At 37.0% G+C, this 21,178-nt stretch overlaps 1 protein-coding gene across 2 annotated transcripts in view; it reads left to right on the top strand.

The window, feature by feature from the left end:
* Window positions 1-21,178, top strand: part of LOC135086849 (protein scabrous) — a 45,827-nt gene that overhangs the window by 11,012 nt on the left and 13,637 nt on the right. The window contains exons 2-3 of one of the 2 annotated variants that reach the window (XM_063981666.1): window positions 2,934-3,099; window positions 7,942-8,124. In XM_063981666.1, the coding sequence (XP_063837736.1) occupies window positions 2,934-3,099; window positions 7,942-8,124 (349 nt within the window). The remainder of the gene's footprint in view (window positions 1-2,933; window positions 3,100-7,941; window positions 8,125-21,178) is intronic. The other variant, XM_063981667.1, reaches the window with a different exon arrangement.

Consider the following 21,178-nt stretch of genomic DNA (forward strand, 5'->3'; position numbering starts at 1 on the left):
TTCTCTTTTACAATGTGTTTTCCAATAATGTTGACTGAAAATTCTAAAACATGGCGTTGTTTTCTGTTCGGAACAATACGTTGGTATTTTTTGTTTCATAAATGCAACGGACGTACAGCGATGCCTATTAGATGAATAGAAATTTTCAAAGCGAATAAAAGTTCGTAAATATAGCTCGTATCGGGCATCCATTCGATTGTTATCGAAAAATATCTCACTTTTTCGGGAAACCAGTTTTGCTCCATCCGAAATATGATTTTTATGCATAGGTGTGTTATTGTTTTTCTTCCACTTTGGAAAAACAGCAAGCTTTTGTTTGATATAGGTTTGAAAGTTATGTACAGCTCTATTTTGTTAGAAATCAAATACATAGGTATAATAGGAATAAATCACACGCAGTAATCCAGACAAATGTTCTCCAATTATTTTACCATCGAGTCTATGGTCTATGATAGACCATGAAGTAGGTACTTCCAATTAAAGCTCTATTAGGTCCTATGTAAGCGTTTTTTTATCGTACACAATGCAAAGTGGTGGACACAAATGTAATAATAGTATGTCACGGTTCACCACTATGGGGGTTGACCGTGGTGCATGGCCGTCGCCGCAGGATGCCGATACGCATCGCGTCGCACCGCATCGCATGCTCACCCTTCCGGTTAGGCTGCGCTATCAATTAATTAACACTAATACCACAGAATAATAATAAGTACTACGTACAGAAGTTTTACTTCGCGAAGGTATTTAAAAAAATGTATGCTCAATGTCATTAACAATATGGTGTAATTTAGCCTGTCTCAAGAGTCAAGCACCATTTTGTTGACAAACGTCAGTGATCGGCACTGCTCCGAAGCTATAGGGCTGACTTCGGTAAAATGATGTGACGTGAGGTGCCAAACTGCGGAAAATGGCGGAGGAAATATATGATTTAGCATGAATTATCATGAATAATATTAACTACTTATTTACCTCTCAGTGTCTTGAGGCAACTTAAAAAAGTACATTCTGTGTTTTTATTATTATTTAGGCAGTTAAATAGTGCACAGTATTTAGTACACCATTTTCTTTATTTTCTTCCATCATACACAAGAATACGCGTGCGTGAGTCAATGTTCGCTCGTATGTGAGGCCTTGTCGAATAGTATCCTGTAGGTGGGCCATCGTGCGTGTTTTGTTTTCGATGTAAACTCGTGGAGATGAACAGGCCTGCTAATACCCCAAACCACAGCGTATTGCTAAGGCTGATTTGCACCATCTATCTTTAACCGTAACTATATAACCAGCGTATTTTGTTACCTACTTAATTTACAATCTGGGCAGACAAAACATAAATAGGTACTTATGGTTGATTAAAGGTCAGAGAAAAAGCTAAAATTATCTTTAATTCAAATTAAGTTAGAATAATTAGTAAACAAGACTGTTTTGGGCTGACACTGTGTAGGTTTGTTGTCGATACGAAAAAAAGAAGAAGACTGTGACGGTGGCGGGAGTTGTTTTATTTTTAGTATTCGTTAAAAATAAAATTCAGGCTAAATAATGAGTATTTACTTAATAATAAGTAACTACTTATGACATACACACACATATACATATTCTAATATACCGTAATATTGAATAAAGCAAATAATTATGTTTACTTCTACCAAGCCTTTGATGAAATAAATGTAATGTGAATGCGACCGGTATTAAATAACTCACTGCAAAGCATGCGATTCTTTTGAAAGCACTTTAAACTTGTTTTTACTAAAGCAACGAATTTTAAATCGCTGAAATTGTATTTATCCAGTGGCAATCTCATTCGATTTATAAATAAAAGACTTCCCTGTCTGTTAATTAACGGTCCAGTTCTGTGGTTTGTAAATTAACTTTAAAATTCCCCGGAACTTCGGGACTGAGGTCCATACAAGCGTCGATTTCTTCGTACATATACCTACCTACCGTAGCACTTTGTACATATACCTACCTTTCTTCGTACATATACCTACCTACCGTAGCACTTTGACAACGTGTGACTGCGGTTTTCCAAACATGAAAATTACTATGCAACTACATTAGCAACTTTGTTCAGTTCAGTATTCTGAAAATCTTGTTTTATACTTTTTCAGCGTCGTTTTTTGTCGTAGTTGGGTTTTAGTTTTTTTACTTTTTATTTATTATTCGTACTATTTTGGTGTTAAAGTGTATTTGTGTGTATTGTAACAAAAGTTAAATTGATGAACTAATAAGTAGTAAAGAAGCTATGAACGAAAAGATGTGAATTAAATGCAATCAGCCCATGAATACAGGTAAAGTCGCAAGCAAATGCTAGTATATATTGTCCAAATGTACAAGTAAAGTGCTTTCAAATGATACCAAACACGGCATATTTATCTTAACTTTATTTTTTTTACTTTGCATGTTTTGTCCGCTAGAGGGCGCCACATTAGATTTTGTGAAACCCCATACAGCCTATAACCAGCGGACAATTAAGAGTAGGCGCACACCGTTGATTTTTCGTCGGCCGATAGTTTAGTCGGGCAGTTGATCAGTATGGGCATGTATGGGAGTGCGCACACTACGCCGATTCAATTTGGCCGATTCTTCATACAAATCAAAATCGGGCACAACTATCGGCCAACTAAATTCAACGGTGTGCGCCTACTCTAAGACGCTTCTAATGACATGTCATTTGTCGAATTCTGATAAGTAGTTTAGAAGTTACGAGAGAACCGATGAACATACATACATACATACATACATACATACATAGCCTGTCAAAACCAAAAACCCTCCTTTTGCTTTGCCGTAGTCGGGTAATAAAATGACGTAGGTCTAGCATTCACTAGAGTCTATTGCCCGTGTAATGGAAAGAAAACACAAACAAAAGCCGCGCAAACGGTTTCGAAAATGGAACGTTGCTGTTCTGTTTTTAAATTTAGTTTTTTTTGTTGCAGACAAGAATGCCAGGCACACACGACCAATAACCACGAACGCAACGAACAGGCTACTCTGCAGTGGGCTAAGACCTCCATGCATGAACTCCGCGTCGAGATGAAGGAGCTGGGAGAGAGCGTCAACAACTCGGTCCTGCTGCGCCAGCTGCATAACATGAGGAACGAAGTAAGTGATAGATAGAGGTCTTCATCTAAATTTCTAAGCATGAACCTCACGGGCCCCAAGTGATCTTCATAAGAACGGGCAGTTTTCAAGGCGTTAGCATATACAGGGTGTCCCGTAATGTAACGTCAAGCCGGAACTGGGTGTTGAGGCAAGTTGTGCTGGTTATCAGAAAAATATAAAAAAAAATCTATGTGGCATATTTTCAAAATAATAGGCATTTAAAAAAAATCTAAAAATTCTACTCCAGGTGACGGTCCTTTTACTCGTGTTGCCACAAATCTTCACTTTTTCCAAAATTTTTTTTTGTTATGTAACCCTGAATAATGCTTCTCTAAATTGTTATCAAAATTACAAAACCAGCTGCTACAGCTTGGATGAAAAAAATACATTATTCCCAAAAATAATTTCAGAATAAAAATTTTGCCTAGTTTAAACTGACTGTATTGAAAAAAAATTGTACTACGCGAGTGTGGCAAGTGACGTCATAATTTGGCGCTGTAATTGTCGACAATTTTTGTTTTTTTGGAAATAATCCCGTTTTTAACTTTATCTACCTTGGTTAAAAATATTATTCTAATGTGCCCATAATTCAAGTTTCTGGCTTAAGTGAGGTGAAGAAGCCATTTTAAAAGGTATGAGCGGGACGGAGAGGGTCATCTTACCAAGCAGGGATGTTATGGATATCCGTAACCGTAACCGAAACTATCGGATATCCGAAATAAAAAAATATCCATAACCGTAACCGAAACTGATTCAAAAGTTACGGATAGTTTCGGATAAAGGCGGAGTCTAAGGGTACAATTCCAAACTGCAAAACTCTATGAAATCTGCAGTATACACGCCGCAGCTGCAATGCCGCGCTGCCGATTTCATAGAGTTTTGCAGTTTGCGGTTGCAGTTTGCGGTCTGCGGCCCGTCTTGGAATTGTACCTTAAATCTTAATATTTGTTACCAACTTGTCTGGCATTCCCTGGCACCATTTAATATGCCAGCCTGTTTTACCTTTATCATAGATAGGTGTCGTCTTAGTTGGTACATAAAGTAGCTATGTGGGTCACGCAGCATTTTGCTATTTGAATTATACCTACATTTTTGAAATTCTAGTAATATCCGTAACCGAAATTATCCGAAACTTTCGGATAATCTGAAATGATTTCATATCCGTGACCGTAACAGAAACCGGTATAATATTATTCTTATATCCGTAACCGTATCCATAACCGAAACTTCATATCCTTATCATCCCTGTTACCAAGTACAAGTGCAGGCAGAGCAGGTAGTAAAGGCGCGCGCGCACGGGTGACTTTTGTCACAGTATGTCAACTACTAATTACTGTCATGGTGACAAAAGTTTACTACCGTACAGTCAGTCACAGAAACTTGAATTTTGGGCACATAAGAATAATATTTTTTAACCAAGGTAGATAAAGTTAAAAACGGGACTATTTCCAAAAAAAACAAAAATTGTCGACAATTACTGCAAAAATTTACCAAGTGTTATACCATTTTGGAATCCTTACTAAATGCGCCAAATTATGACGTCACTTGCCACACTCGCGTAGTACAATTTTTTTTCAGTACAGTCAGTTTAAACTAGGCAAAATTTTTATTTTGAAAAAATTTTTGGGAATAATGTATTTTTTTCATCCAAGCTGGAGCAGCTGGTTTTGTAATTTTGATAACAATTTAGAGAAGCATTATTCAGGGTTACATAACAAAAAAAAATTTTGGAAAAAGTGAAGATTTGTGGCAACACGAGTAAAAGGACCGTCACCTGAAGTAGAATTTTTAGATTTTTTTTAAATGCCTATTATTTTGAAAATATGCCACATAGATTTTTTTTTATATTTTTCTGATAACCAGCACAACTTGCCTCAACACCCAGTTCCGGCTTGACGTTACATTACGGGACACCCTGTATGTCTACTTGTCTACATATGGAGATGGCCTTCGATCATGCAACAATAATTGCATAGATACAATGGGTAAAAAACCTGATCTTTCTTAAAACTTGAGGAACAGTAAGCTATATACAGAATACATACATATACCTACAGTTGCTTTAGTTCACTAGTATCACGCGAAGACCACCAAAACTTGAACAATGAGCCTATTGATTTCATTAACAAAGGAGATATATTTGGTAAGTCTATCATAATGTACTCAATAGAATAGACACTATCTAAACACAACGCCATAAACCGTCTCAGTACCTACACACTTCTTCGTAACTGGAAATCTTATCTATATGATAATAAAAGGTCTATTTATGGGAGACAGTCGCCATGGCTGAAATTCAGAAAGAAAATCGCCGCATTAAATCCACTGTGATCGAAACTAAATAGCTCTATATGCCGTGACAAAAATAGCTTTGAAAAGCACTAATGGACGCGGCTAGAGTAAATCAGTCTGTGTTTTTGGCTAATGTGTGCGTAAGTCTGTCCTTTTACTCTGTCTCGTTTTCGGGCACTTCTTCGAAATCGCATTCTTCGGCTGATTCATATGGACAAATTTCAAATTCAATTTTAGGTTTGTAACATAGACTCTTAAGAAAATAGGTACACCCAATAACATATATTTGGATAAGGGACTCGTTTTTGTAATGTAGTTTTCAAGATATCGACGTTCAAATATTTTGTGCCCATATGAATCAGAATTTGTTACATATTAATCAAAAATAGAAATAATATTTATGATATTTATGTACATTTGGCTCTAAATTAAGAAAATAATCATATTATAACAAAAACAATGATCTGTTGTTATGAAAAAATGCAACGATTCCACAATAATTCGTGAAAAAACATTTTTTTGAAACTTTAGTATACATCCATAATATTTTTTCATCATCATAATCATTTCAACTGAACATAAGCCTCTCCCAATGATTTCCATAATGACCGGTTGGTAGCGGCCTGCATCCTGCGCCTTCCTGTGGGAGGACGTTCTACACTGAGCTTTCCGGCACGTAGCTTCCACTCCAGAAACGTGCTATCCCATCCGCCATCATTTCTGTACACTATGTGTCCTGGCCATTATCAATTCAGCTTGCTAAAACATCGGACTATGCCACCATGCGACTTTAGATCGTTTACGGGTCTCCTCATTACAGATTAGATTGCATAAAAAAAACAAGCATAGTCCACTCCATAGTACACTATGCAACTTTGTGGTTCGTAAGCCTACAGTGAGCGGCCGCTTTTCAGTACATTTTGTCATCACTGATAAACACACACTGGATGTAGACTTTCATCTTATGGCACTAAGGTATTTTAGATGACTCTACCGAGCTGTATCACTTATCCAAGCTATTGTTGTTAAGACGTCCACCTACAAGGTGAAGAAGGTAAGATGAGCTTATAGAGGTTGTGGCAATGGCAATCAGTTAATCTCGAAATCAATGGAGGACTATGCTCAGCAGTATATTATTATGTGCTATGGACGCCATAAGTGTAGCTGAAATAATAATAGAAATAAATAAATCGTTGGGCAATTTCATACATCGCCATTTAGCTACAAAATAAGCAACAAATATGCTTGTGTTATGGTTGCTAGCTTAACGGATATACTACTTATTTACTGTTTAAACACAAATTATTCTTAACATAAAAATGATAATGTTTTTTATTCATAACAAGACCGCAATCGCACCTGGTCTTAAGTGAGATGCAGTCTGGGATGTCATTCTTAGTTAAAAAACCCTTTTTTTGTGCTTGAAAGACCAAAAACTAATTTATTTTATGATTCATATAGGGCCCTGACCATATGAATCACGCACAGATAAATCAGTTTTTTGCCTAAAATCGAGCAAAACTTGTCATACATACAGACTACAGTGTTGTCATTTTTCTACATGATTATATAACCCAAAAGCATCACAAGTAAGACAGATTAGATTTTTAATGCAATAATGTAATTTTATCAACTAGGCATTGTAATCAGCATGCCACCTGAACCAAGCACAGATGAATCAAGTATTTACCTTCGTCACACCGGGTTCTAAGCCAACCAGCTCCACGTCTGCCTTCTAGCTCATCCGTTGCAAGATGGGCTTGCCTCCACGCCAGAAACCAGACTCTCATGATTAAAACCTAACCAGTTATGGTCAAGAACAGCTCACGCCATATGAATCAGTATTTTATGCCGGACACTGCTTATTTATTTTTTTGCGAACAAAATAACTTAATTAAAATTATGACATATTTTTTTTGTAGAAGGACAACTCATTAGCTTTCGAAATAATTTTAATTTATATTGATAATTATATCAAAAGGAAAATGCTACATCAACCATTTTGTTCCGGAAAATGGCTAACGGACACACCATATGAATCAGAGAATCACACTTCAAATATTTTTATTTTGTATAAAGACAGCAATTATGTCAAAAATGTAATTTGCGCCAGATAGGGCTATAGCTAAGCTATACGAAAAAAAATATTGCATGCCATTTTGTTAGTTGGTTACAGAACTATACCCAAAGACATCGAAAATTTTGCCTCCGAAGAAATACCCTTTCATGTGCTGAATTTAGATTGCAACAAGCAAGGCATACAAAGTTTTGTTACTTTTTCTGCTCACAAAAGTATCCATAGCGAAACCAGCCTTTATGTAAAAATAAAAAAAAATCTGCCAGAATGAACCCTGGAAAGTAGGTCTATTCAACTTATTACTGTCAAATTAATTATTAGTAAATTACTTACTAAATATTAGGTAATTATGGGAAACCATCGGCTTCTGTAACCGTCACAAGAAACGGGTCGATACTATTATCAGGGTCGTGCTTCAGTCCACTAAGGGAGGCCTTCCGGTTCGATTAGCTTATAGTGCGTTTTTGTTCTAGCTGAAGCAAGCACTAATGGAGAACTCCGACTTGGCTCAACTCGCCCGCACCCAGGAGGCCCGTGTGGACAAGATGGACAACGAACTCAGCCGCATCAAGTTCGATGTGACCCAGATGAGGGGCATGGTGGCCGATCTTCGAGGCCAGCTCGGGAAGGTCGTCAAAGAGGTCAGTCATTTACAGGTAAATTAATCTTCCAGAGAACCATGCTTCAGATGTTTTTTTGGTACTTTTTAATTTCGCGTATTTTTATCGGTCAAGAAAATTATTATGAAGCTCTACACTTGGGTTATTAGACTAAATATTATGTCTCAAATCGGTGTCTAAACAACGGGACATAATGATGGCTGCATTTCCAAGGCGCGCTGTGACGCTGTGATATACTCGTAAAATTATGAACAATTCTCCTGAAAATCAAATCTAGTAATTTACTTTATACTCTACAAAAAGGCAACGCATATTTACAAAATACTTATGTAAATTATTAGTTATTAAAATCACGCAGATTTCATTTGGAATAATTCAAACAATTCTACGGCAAAGCAAATGACCTGCAACATAAATAATTCAAATCTATTAAGTCCTGGTGAAGGGAACCATAACTACGTTTAAATTCTGCTCCCTCTTGTCATTTAGTTCGGAGTTGTTAATCGTTTGCTAAGAATATTCATAGTTCACACTTATCTTATCTTTAATTTAATAATAGTTTAGGTAGTTTGTTGTGTAATGGACATAATGAAGTTCAAAAAGCTATTAACAGAGAGAGTGTACACCGCATTTACAGGAAACTCTATTGACATAGTTACTTATTCCAAACACACACAGGTTAAAAAATGGTCTCTATAGTCTTAACAATATGCAGAAGGTACCTATACTTATGTACGGCCTGTCACAGAAAGCCTTTCCAAAGACTTATGAATTTAAGTCCTCATCCTAGAGAAATGGTCAGCCCCATACAATATTTTATTACATAATTCCCCCTCGTTTTAGTGGCAAAAGTTAATCCACGCCTTCACGCAGGATCCAATTTATTTCTATAAAAAAACTCATCAAAATTGGTTCAAAGGTTCTGGTGTGAAAACGTAACACGGACGGAATTATCGAAGTGTATTAGTAGCTTTTGATGATATATTTTAGACTTCGGGCAATCTCTCATCCGAACATAGTATAAAAATCACGTACAAGGTTTGTGGATCTCCAAGAAAACGTTTATACCTAGTTTATGGCGCTGCAAGCCATCCCAGCGATACATAAAGAAAGGAGCTAATAACTATTTCAACCCCTCATTTATGTCAAAATGTTTTCCCAATTTATTTTTGCGTCTGCCCCTTCGTTCCGGGGGAAGATTACATTGCTTTTGTATAAGTATTCCCTTCACTAAATAGCGTCTTCAGATTTTCTTGTGCAATATTCAATTCGAGTTTCTTCCGGTATTGTGAAAATGCATTGAGAAAGTCAATTACTTACAAACGAAATGAGATCTCTGATATTGAAAAGTTGTTTGAATAAATATTTACTTGTAGTATACAAAGTGGAAGACCGTTAGGTATTCCGATTGTATTTATTATGCTACACTACCTACCTAGATAAATATCTGCCTACGTGATAATTAGGTAAACATTGGAATAGAGAACTTTTAAAACAATATTTCATTGGCAAATTGGCAAACAAGATTCCCTTGTTATTACGGATTTTGGTTGCAAAATAAACGAGTATTATTTTAAAGGCTCCCGGATAACATTTAAATAATTTAGATAACATTTATTAAAAGGAACATTTTAAATGCTAATTAACATGGTATTTAATTATTATCATGATTATGTTAGGTAAATTTAATTAGGTAATTTATTTTATATCACACATATTTAATTATTGGTATTTATGATAAGTCATCATTTATGTTGTAGGTTCCTAGAATTTACTGAGTGCCTTATACCCACAGTTTCTGCCTAAATCCTTATGTCAAGTCCTTAGGTAACTGACATTCATCAAAATGGAATACCCATGGAATAATTTAGGTGTAGAAAAGAGAGCTTTTTCGCATAGCCTAAAAACGAACAATAAACAAACGCCGAGCGAAATAGTTAGGTCAAAAGGCGATGAAGGAAATAATGGATATAGAACGTTGATGACGTGTGCTGCTTGCTCTCAACGCGGATATGAGGGTAGCAACTGCGGAAATGTGGTAGCAGGCGGTGCCGCGATGCGCGGTGGTGCGAAATTACTTGTCCTGCAAAATGCGGGGAACTGCAGTGATGAGGTTCAGCTATTTCACCCCGCGCGTTCCCATTTCCTGAACAGTATTGGCACGTTTCAGCACTCTTTAGTTTCAGTCACAAACATTTTCGACGCCAAGTGCGAGTCGGACTCTCGCACCGAGGGTTACGTAGGTACCTACACATTGTGGGTGTATAACAGTTTGTTTCTACGATTAAAGTTTAGGTATTATTATGATGATGTAACCACAAAATGGTTTTCAGATTGGTTTTTTCCTTATCGTCCTTTATGATATTGCTTCTATAAAATTTTATTAAAAAAAAAAACCGACTCCAAAAAACCTACACTAAAACGTAGAAAAATAATTACAAATTACCTACTTATTTATTAGGACGAATTATTAATATTTATGTAGGTATACCATGATTGATACTTCTGGAGTCGGTGCCAAGATTATGAAACATGTAAAGTTTGCCTGCACCGACTCCAAAAGTATCAATCATGTTATACCTACATAAATATTAATAATTCGAGCATAAGCAAAAACAACTGTCAACCGATCGCTCCGAATGCTCGGATTAAAATAATATTTTCTGTGTTATTCTTGTGCGTCCGAGCCCCTGGACTATATATTTCCCTCCAGTAAGTGGCAGGCCTGTCTTGTGCATTAGGACAGACTCCCCCGTGGCTGTTTTGAGCTGTGTTTTAATAATCTTCAGTCATCATCCAGTATTGACAGTATCCAAGGACGCCCTTTTTGACAACGTGGGTTGCCGTAAGCCAGCCAATAACCGGATGTAATCCAACGCATGCGCTACGGCAACCCGTCACCGTTTGCTCGGCGTGCGCTGTCCACGCATGCGCGGTTCTTCGCTTTTTAGCTGCGCTGCTTAGCAACCAAGCCGACGACGTGACGTGTTGATAACAATGATGACATATGGGATGTTTAAATGTGCTGTGTTTTTATATTTTATTTTTTATGAGTTTTTGGAATCCTTTTTATTAGTTTAGCGTCATAATTACTCTATTTGTCTTGACGTGAATGTCGGCAAGTTCTTCAATTCCTGGCAGCGACGACGTACAACTTGTACAATGCCCTCATTGCCCACAGCCCCGGTTTTTTAAAGGTAACCGAGGCTTGAATATACACATTGGCAGATGTCATAAACCCCCTCATGTTTCCTCACCAGCAGTTTCTCCAGCTCCACACCCGGCTAACCAACCTCTTTGGCAAACTCTCGGCAACCTAAAAAATTCACTTCCACTCTTGAAAAGAATCCCTCGTTCTGCACGGCATTCAGTCGCTGTTGCTCTATCACATTGCATCGAGCATGTGATTAGAGTAAACACGACTGAGAGCTGGGCAGAACTCCTAATGTTTTCCTATAGAATCCTACATATCAATCAAAATAATAGCATGTCATTAACACAAAAAATAAAAGAAAACTGCCGTCTAAATCCCTCCGTTCATTCCATTGTTATTCCTCCCTCTCGGCCCCAAAATTCCAATAAATCCATAAAATTAATTGAGTCAAAAGTTAGCGATGGTGATCTCCGTGGAGCCGCCAATCTTTTATTTAGCAACGATGTTGTCGCCGTCGACTGCCAGGAAACACTCAGTGCTCTTGAGGATAAGCACCCACCTCCAGCACCGAATCTCCTCCTGCCTCCGCCTCCTGATCCTACCGCTGCCCACATAATCTGCAAAGATGATGACGTATCGTCTGCCATCTTTTCATTCAAAAGCGGGTCTGCCAGCGGCCTAGACGGTCTTTCACCTCAACACCTGAAAGACCTTCTCTCTGTCTCAGTCGGTGACGCTGGCAGAGTATTATTGCACAATATGACTCTTTTGGTAAACCTAATGCTATCCGGCGAAGTCCCAGCTGATATTATCGAAATTCTTTATGGAGCCAACTTAATAGCTTTACGGAAAAAAGATGGCGGCATTCGCCCTATAGCTGTTGGCTCCACCCTTCGCCGTATAGCATCCAAAATTTGCTGTTCTCACATTTTACCTACCGTTTCTGCAGAGTTCCAACCAGTACAGCTTGGTTTCGGCGTCAAAGGTGGATGCGAAGCAGCCGTTCACGCTCTCCGTACCTTCCTGTCACTTGACGCCGCGGAGGTGGTGCTGAAGGTGGATGTCAAGAACGCCTTCAACTCGGTAGATAGAGGTGCCTTGCTTTCAGCCATTCATCAAAAAGTTCCTCATATTTACAATTATCTTTGGCAATGCTATAGCAAACCCACAAAATTAATTTTCAAAAACAACCTATTATATTCATCTGTCGGCTGTCAGCAAGGCGATCCTCTCGGGCCCGCTATTTTTAGTTTGGCAATACAACCCATTATTGATTCACTAAATTCAAAATTTAATGTGTGGTACCTAGATGACGGAACTATCGCTGGCGATATTTCATCCGTTCTCTCAGACTTCCACACCATCATTGATAAATTCAAAAGTATCGGACTTGATCTCAATTATTCAAAATGCGAGCTATTTATCCCAGAATCAAAATTTTCACATGTTCAGTTACAAGACATTATTACAAAATTTTCGGCTTTAGCCCCCAATATCAAAATTCTCAATAATACGTCACTCCGTCTTCTAGGTTCCCCTATTTTTGACGAGGCTATTCCGATTTTTATTAATGAACAAATTTCCAAATTTCAGCAGTCCTCCGAAAATATGCTAAAGATAAACCCTCACATGGCTTTGTATTTAATCCGTTTTTGCGCATACGCCCCTAAATTTATATATTTTTTACGTAGTACCCATTTTTGGCTTTTTCCAGGACTACTGTCAACCATTGATAGTTCGCTCAGGGAGACACTCTCCAAAATTCTAAATTGTGCATTTAGCGATAACGCCTGGAAACAGGCCTCTCTCCCTGTGCGTTTCGGAGGACTAGGCACACGTCAGATATCGCATATTGCCCTTCCAGCTTTTCTGTCTTCTGCGTATGGTACAGCCGAACTCTTTAATAAATTACTAGCCCCTTCTTTAGGGGTAGTGGAGTTGGCTCACCTCGCAGAGGCCAGAAACGCTTGGACTAGGGCATGCCCGGGAGCCGATCCACCTACCTCTCTATCGTCTCAGAGGCAGTGGGACGAGCCGCTCTGTTTGCGTTTTCAGAGTAATCTATTGGCTTCCTCCGAAAATGCTGCAGAGCGTGCTCGCCTACTAGCGGTCTTTCAGGCAGAGTCCGGTTATTGGCTACATGCTCTTCCTTCGGCCAATATCGGGACTCTGCTTGACAGGAGTACACTGTCCCTTGCCATTTCCCTTAGACTTGGCGTCAAGACAAACCATCCCCATCGCTGTCGTTGCGGTACTCGCGTCGGTGAGTTAGGACACCATGGCCTCTCATGCCAAATGAGCGCTGGTCGAGTCTCCCGACACGCCTGCATCAATGACGTCATCCGCAGAGCTCTTGTCGCCGTCAATGTGCCAGCAGTTTTAGAGCCTAACGGCATATTCCGTGACGACGGCAAGAGACCTGACGGCATGACGCTCATTCCCTGGAAGCAGGGACGTCCTCTTGTGTGGGACGCAACATGCGCGGATACGCTTGCTCCGTCTCATACAGGAGGTACCTCCCTTGCCGCAGGCGCGGCGGCGACCTCGGCTGAGTGCTCCAAGCGGCGCAAATATGCAGCTCTCAATGAGAGTTATATATTTGTGCCGTTTGGGGTTGAGACTATGGGACCATGGGGTCCAAGCGCTCGTTCCTTTTATAAGGAACTGGCAAAGAGGCTCACCGAGGTGACCGGTGATCAAAAGGCTGGCAGCTATTTTGGTCAGAGAATTAGCCTGGCCATTCAACGTGGCAATGCTGCCAGCCTTTTGGGCACGATTCCTGACTGCGGCGCTGGGGGTGAAGTATTTTTTATTTTGTAAATAGTTTTTTTCATTAGTAATTTTTAAATTTTAGTTTTTAAGTCATTTTAAGTTAACGTATTATTATAAAATTTATTCTTTCATAATAAAGAACATTAAAATATACAATAAGTAGGTAATTAGTAATTATTTTTCTACGTTTTAGTGTAGGTTTTTTGGAGTCGGTTTTTTTTTTTTTATAAAATTTTACTTATTTCTTGCTTTTTAGTTAACTAATTATTACCTTGATGTTACCACTGAAGGTAGGCAGTACACTGAGACCAAAAAAAATTGGTTCATAATCGGCGGAGATATTGCGTATAAAAAAGTTCATCCCCAATTTTCCACCCTTGGGGGTGAAATATTTTCTTCAAATTCGCATGAAACCACCCTTTTGATAATACCTATTCAACAAAAAAATAATCGTTCAAATTGGTTTATAATCGGCGGAGATATTGCGTATAAAAAAGTTCATCCCCAATTTTCCACCCTTGGGGGTTGTTTTTTTTATTATTAAATTTAAATGGGACCACCCTTGAGGTATTACCTATACGCCGAAAAAAGATTTGTTCAAATCGGTTCATAATTGGCGGAGTTATCGCGTAACAAACATAGAAAAAAAAAAACATACGGGTCGAATTGAGAACCTCCTCCTTTTTTGAAGTCGGTTGAAAATAGACAAGTTTGACTTCCTTTTGCAAGTATTCGACAAGTTTGATTTTGTTCACAGAGACTTAGACTAGAGTGTATGGTTTTAATTTCAACTCGATACCTTTACGCGTTTTTAAGATTAAGGGTCTTAACAGACTGACCGACAACAAAGTAATTCTTTAAAGGTTTTTTTCTTTTTGAGGTACAGGACCCTAAAAATGTGCTTAGTGCTGGATATTTTTAGCAAATAGCTACAACGTAACGTACAGATTACACCTGCAGATGACCAATGAACTATTAACCAGTTGGTTAACTGACTAACTAACTGGCTTGGATGGGAAATGTGAGCGAGCGATCGACGAACTTTAAGATCCATCTTTAAGGTTTTCAGGTTTTGTCTTTGAATTTAGTTACTTATTTTTGATGTTAAAATTTATTAACCGACTTCCAAAAAGAAGAAGGTTCTATATTCGATTGTATGTAGGCACCTATTGTTTTCTGATAAGTATTATTTAAGATCAATATTTAGTTGAAACTTAGCGTTTATAAGCTAATTTTACAGTGCTTTTTATTAGTCACTCATTCATTACTGCTTACCGCAGCTACGTTGACTATTTGTTTTTATATTAGTACTTAATTCTTTTTTTAACTCAGATTACAGAAAAATCTAGTTATCAAGTCCGTTGAAAATATATTAAAGTGGCTGATAAATTCATCTTACGACATAATAACTCAATGTTAAGGTTGAATATTAAATATCACGAGACAAAAACAGGTGTAGTCCCTTCACGCTCGCTGGACGTAACCGTCGCCGACCGTTGCGCCTGCGACTTTTTACCGGTCAATATGCTTTGTATTTAGAATATCGTTTTAATTTCTCAAGGATTCATAAGCGTGACGCTATGAACACTGCAATTTACGTCCTAGGCCAATTATTAATATAATAACCAAACATTATTAACGTGGTCAAATATAAAAATTCAATATTATTTTCAATGGAAATTATTTATCTTTTAATAATCCTCTATTTTTCATTTGTGGATAAATAGTAACGTCAACAATACCGGCACATTTTACCACAACTTGTTTGAAAATTAGTGGTTCATTTACTAAATTAATTTTGTTACCACTGTGTTTAAAATAATAACATGATCCAGCTGAAAATGAAGCAATGTTGAAAATTATCGAACATTGAATTGAATATCCGCACAATACGAGTATATGGACGATATTCGTTAGCAAACATTGTAATCGGGCAGGTAACTAACTACCAGATAAATATTAACAGGAAATGTCCTATATTCCAGTTATCTATCTAAAGTACTTACTTAAATCGTTATCTTCTGAAATAATCTACGAAATTTGATTTCAAGTAAACATTCCGTTCCAATTTTATGTTCCTTTAGGAACTCGGTATAGGTACGACTAGGTAATTTATAATGAACTGTTGCATAATTAAAATTATTTAATATGCACTTTTGGGTTCAGCTAGAATTTCGAATTTCCCTCGTAGTTACGAGATTCGCAAAATTGTAAGACAAGAAAAGCGTTTTCCATTCGCAGCTGTCTACGGGTTTGAAAACACAAACAAATGCCTACCGACAGCGGAAAATTTTCAATTCGAGTTGTGAGCAATGCATAGGAACAATGTAAAAGCCGTGGAAAAAGCGCCAACACCATTTGTTCGATTTTGTTTGACCACACGTGTTGAATTTCAGCGATGGATTGAAGGTAAACATATCTATTTGTCGATCGCCGCTACGAATTCGTTAAAATATCTTTATCTGGCAAACAAAACAAAATGTCTATCCACTTACGTCATCAAACAGAGAAAACGACTTGGATATTATTTATAATGATCCATAATTAGATAAGTAGTTATATGAGTAGTAGAACCTTGGTAGAACCTAATGTGTTTAAACCACGAGGCAGTAACTAAACCTAGATAAATCAATAAATTCTTTGGTAGAGGTGGTGATTATACTTATCAGATCCACATGAATAGTGTATTTTGTGGTCATTGTATGATGTGAAAATAGATAATGTAGACACATAATATGTGGCCCTTCAGCTCAACAAATGACTGTTACAATGGTTTGGGACGAGTGTCGTTGCCCGTTTCGTACTCATTTTAGCCAGTTTGATGACATAATGGGCGACATCAAAACTCTTTAATTTATTTCTGTCCCATTATACTTTGGTTCGTTTTTTGCTTTTCTTGTCTGATAATATTTAAATCTGAGAGACAGTGTATTTTGCAGCGTATCTAATTAAAATACCATTATTCCAATTACCTAAGTTTTTAAATAAACTGATTTCTAGAACAAAAAATAAAAGTAAACAAAAAATATACGCCGAATTTAGAACGTAACAGCTTTCTTAGTAGCACTGCTAAATAGGTATAGACTGCTACAGTTTGGCCGCTGAAGGGCGGGTTAAATATAGATTTATTTAAAGTACTAATTGATCATCTTAATTAAAGCTTTCGGCTTGCATCATTAGTGATTAGCATCCCGCAGCTTTAAGCGCGACCAATCATGTGAAATAGTAATTGTACACCATGCCGTTTTACGTGTGATTGATTTTTCCAAGTTATTCACATGTTTTAGTCGAAATGGAATAGGTTTTAATTAATATTAAGTGTGTTTTTTGAGAGATTACCTTTGAGTATTTCTAGAGGTACTTACTCACTCACTCAAAATTCATTATTGACGCGTATTTATCTATAAATATTTCATATTAACTATTAAACAAGAGACTACCTTTGAGTATTTCTGTTTATTAATAGTATCATTAATTATACTATTCAATATTATCGCGTGGCTTAATGGATATCAATATTTCATATTATATTTTTCAATAAACGCTAAGTATTAATCAATGAATTTTATATGACAACACGAATCTTGACAAACACCCACAGAGATGGATAATACATAGTACCCCTACTTTACATAATATACTTAGTTTATTTAAATGCAGCGGTCTCTCAGTCACATCGACAGTTGTGAGTCTTTCAGACCGTATTACGAAACCACGCTCAAAATGGAATACGAAATTAAAACGTTAAAACTTCTTTCCATATTTTATTTATTTGCATTTCTTTGGGTTCTCTGTGTTTTTCAAAAGCAGCTTTTTACAAAAATACGATACCTATTACCAATTTAAACGTAAAGGAAAGAACAAAGGCATAAAAAGGTTTCTTAAATATTAGAACTTCCCGCCAGCTTGTAATTGCATCCATTTTTCAAAATTAGCCGTTTTTAGGAAACATGGATTAAAACTACAAGTTGAGCTAGTTAGCTCAAGTCAGCCACTTAAGATGGCACCGTATTTTGAGTTTCGTTTCGTAATACGGGCCTTAAATAATGTAGTACCGATGCTGTGGGAACCGACGAATGTCCCGGGCGGTCGCAGCCGTGGTGCAAGTCGGGACCACACCGCGCGCTCCGCGAAATCTGATACTTCATTAAGGATCAACGTTTTTCTGAGAGAGATTTGGTTAACTCGAGACTAGCGTGAGACTTTAAGGCCCAATTCGACCAAACTTTTATCCGAAAATAACTCCTGGTATAACTGGCACATTGATAGTTTCAGTATGGGAAATATGTCAAAATGTCGAATAACTGACAATTTATTCTGAGATTAATATTTACTCTAAGGGTGGATTCGACCAAACAAGAGTAAAATATACATATTTCCCATTCTGAAACTGTCAATGTGCCAGTTACACCAGGAGTTATTCTCGGATAAAAGTTCAGTCGAATCGGGCCTAAGACGAATGCAGATATTGTGTAAGTACCTAGCAAGCAAGATTATGGATATCGAAACTGTGGGTGAGCCGAAATGATTTTATCATATTTAATAAAACAAAAGAAAAACAAGTACCTATGGAAGTAAATGTAATAAAGCTTTCGTACACATCAAAATTTATCTCAATAAATATTTATGATTGAGCCGTAATAAAGGTGTAATCTAAAAATATTAGGCATAAGGGTAAACTTATGGGTAAATAAGGAAAATATCTTTAAGTAAAACGCGTAATATGGCTTACATCTCCATATCATCTCAATCTTGATTATGTATGTCGTATGTTTTCTATATCGGCTTATCTATATCTAATAATATGATAATATCTACTAAAAGCCCGGCCGAGGAAAATGTAAGAGCAATATTTCAAAATACGAGCACATAACAAAGCAGTAGTGAAATATTACCTACCAATCAAATTTGCTCCGTTCTTTTGTTTTACATTGAATGGAAAATAAAATTACTTACATATCCAATAAGGAGGACGAGATTTTCACCAGGTTTTTCGTATGTAAACGCAATGAAGTAGAAAAGAGTTTAAGTCAAATATCGTGCCACATGTTGAAATAATGTGTGCAAATTGGTATAGCTGGTTGCCATAGCTGTCTGAATATTAAAAATAACCTGCAGCTGCTGTGTTGATAACTCAAAAAGTGGTAGCGAACTGGTCCCGCTTCCGCGTCATTGAAGGCCGTATAATAGCAGTTTGCTGGTGCCATTTTTGTTTTGCATTCCCACAAAGGACCGACCGGACGAGCCCTCGAATCTGGCCCATTGACAACGACTGACTGGCTCCCAAAGCCCGGCAAAATAAATGAAACGAACCTCAAAAAACTTAAAAATAAAATCAAGCATTTTGTAGCTAAAACTTTAGTCCTGGTGACCGGACGCGTATCACATAAAGTCTCTTAAAAATACAAAAGTACCACACAGGGTCAACGTCCATATTTCAATTTCAAAAGATTGTAAAAATATTTTACAATTTGTACAATGTCGCACGCCGTGTTCAGTAACAAGACCCTATTTACCACTAATCACCATTATTTGCCTGTCCCAGGTCGCCAAAACTGGCCCGTTACACGCGTTAATTTGAAAAATATTCTTACTTATAAAATAAATGGGCTACGATAATGTTATTTTTAGGAAGATACGAAAGTAATGTCAAATATCTTATTAGGTAGAACTTATCTGATCAAATATTGGGACCGACTATCTTATCTTACTGTTAACATAGCGATTGGTATAGCAAGCTTTTAAAGAAGGGATGATCTTAAGACTAATCGACATAATCCTTGTCCCTTAGATCCAAGAGAATAAATCCTTCATTCCATAGCAGATGTTCGACAAAATCCACCCCAGGAATAACAGACACGTGATGTAATAAGATAATGACCAACGTCGTTCATTAATTAACTATAATAATTGCAATTATGCTATACCAGTGCAAAATGGACGGCAATTTTACGAACATCGATTAGTTTACTGAACTAAAAAATGTTATTGCTCTGTTTAATAAAGTTTGTTTTTTCCCCGCTACAAAAAATATTCAGTGGGCATCGATTTTAATAGTTGTAATGTTTACATTGACTATTCCGTTCGCTCTGAGGCTACTGTAAATTTTTAAAAATGTATGAATTAATTATTATTGTATAACTTGTAATTTTCATCCATATCTTTAATCTAAAATGGGATTTACGCAAGGTGTTGAATTTTAAGGTCGAATACAGCATTTGGGATAAAAAAGTTTTAGATGGTCTATAAAAAGAGCAGAAAATACTTTAGCCCCAATTTCTTAGTTATCACTAGCCTTTCCCGTTACAGAGAGGCTTAGTACTTAGCGGTCCCTCAGGAATCGTGCATATTCCGGGGATAAAATGTACCCCTATCGAGGGAATGGTGTGGCCTTCTCACGTAACTTTCTTTACTTAAACAGGTCAGCGGTTCTCCCAACACACTTATAACTATATTCGTGTTTTAGTTGAATATGCAGGGCGGGTTTTGACATGGGGCAGTGAGAGCAGTTTATTCTGGTAGTACACGTGTAGGAATAATCTATTATGAGATATTTTTGTAATTTAGTGATTTTACGAAATGACCAATAACATTATATTTTAAAGGAAAAGTTTTAAGAAAATGAGGTATAATTTATGATGATTGATCTAGTCGAATTTTTAGTTTCCGTAATGTAGCCATGTCAGCCAAATGAAAATACCTAACTGGACACAAATAATGCCAACGGAAGAAAAATAATAATCGTTAGCTCCTAAGACTTAAAATAAGTATAAATTGTTTAGGAAACAACTTGAAATCGGTTTCAATTACCACGCCTTTTATAATTTTAATTTTAATTAACTGCTATTATGATAAACAGCGTCTCCTTGTAAAGCCCAAATATATTTTTCGAACACGATAACTTAAAAATAAATGTGTTATTAATAACTTATTAATAAACACGACACGAGCACGTTTCCAAGGAAAGCATTTACTTGATTAATATTATTCAACTTATGTACAGTGGTCAACACACGCATGTACGAGTAGTTAATTAGTTAATGCAAAATAGCACCAGTTCCAATTACACAAGACGTTTCAGTGTTTAGTTTTGTGTGGCCGACTGTACACTCACTTAGCGAAATAATATGCCTTAGATAATAGTATAAATAGAGACAGTCGTGA

Source organism: Ostrinia nubilalis, chromosome Z (assembly GCF_963855985.1).
Source record: "Ostrinia nubilalis chromosome Z, ilOstNubi1.1, whole genome shotgun sequence".
Lineage (NCBI taxonomy): Eukaryota > Metazoa > Arthropoda > Insecta > Lepidoptera > Crambidae > Ostrinia > Ostrinia nubilalis.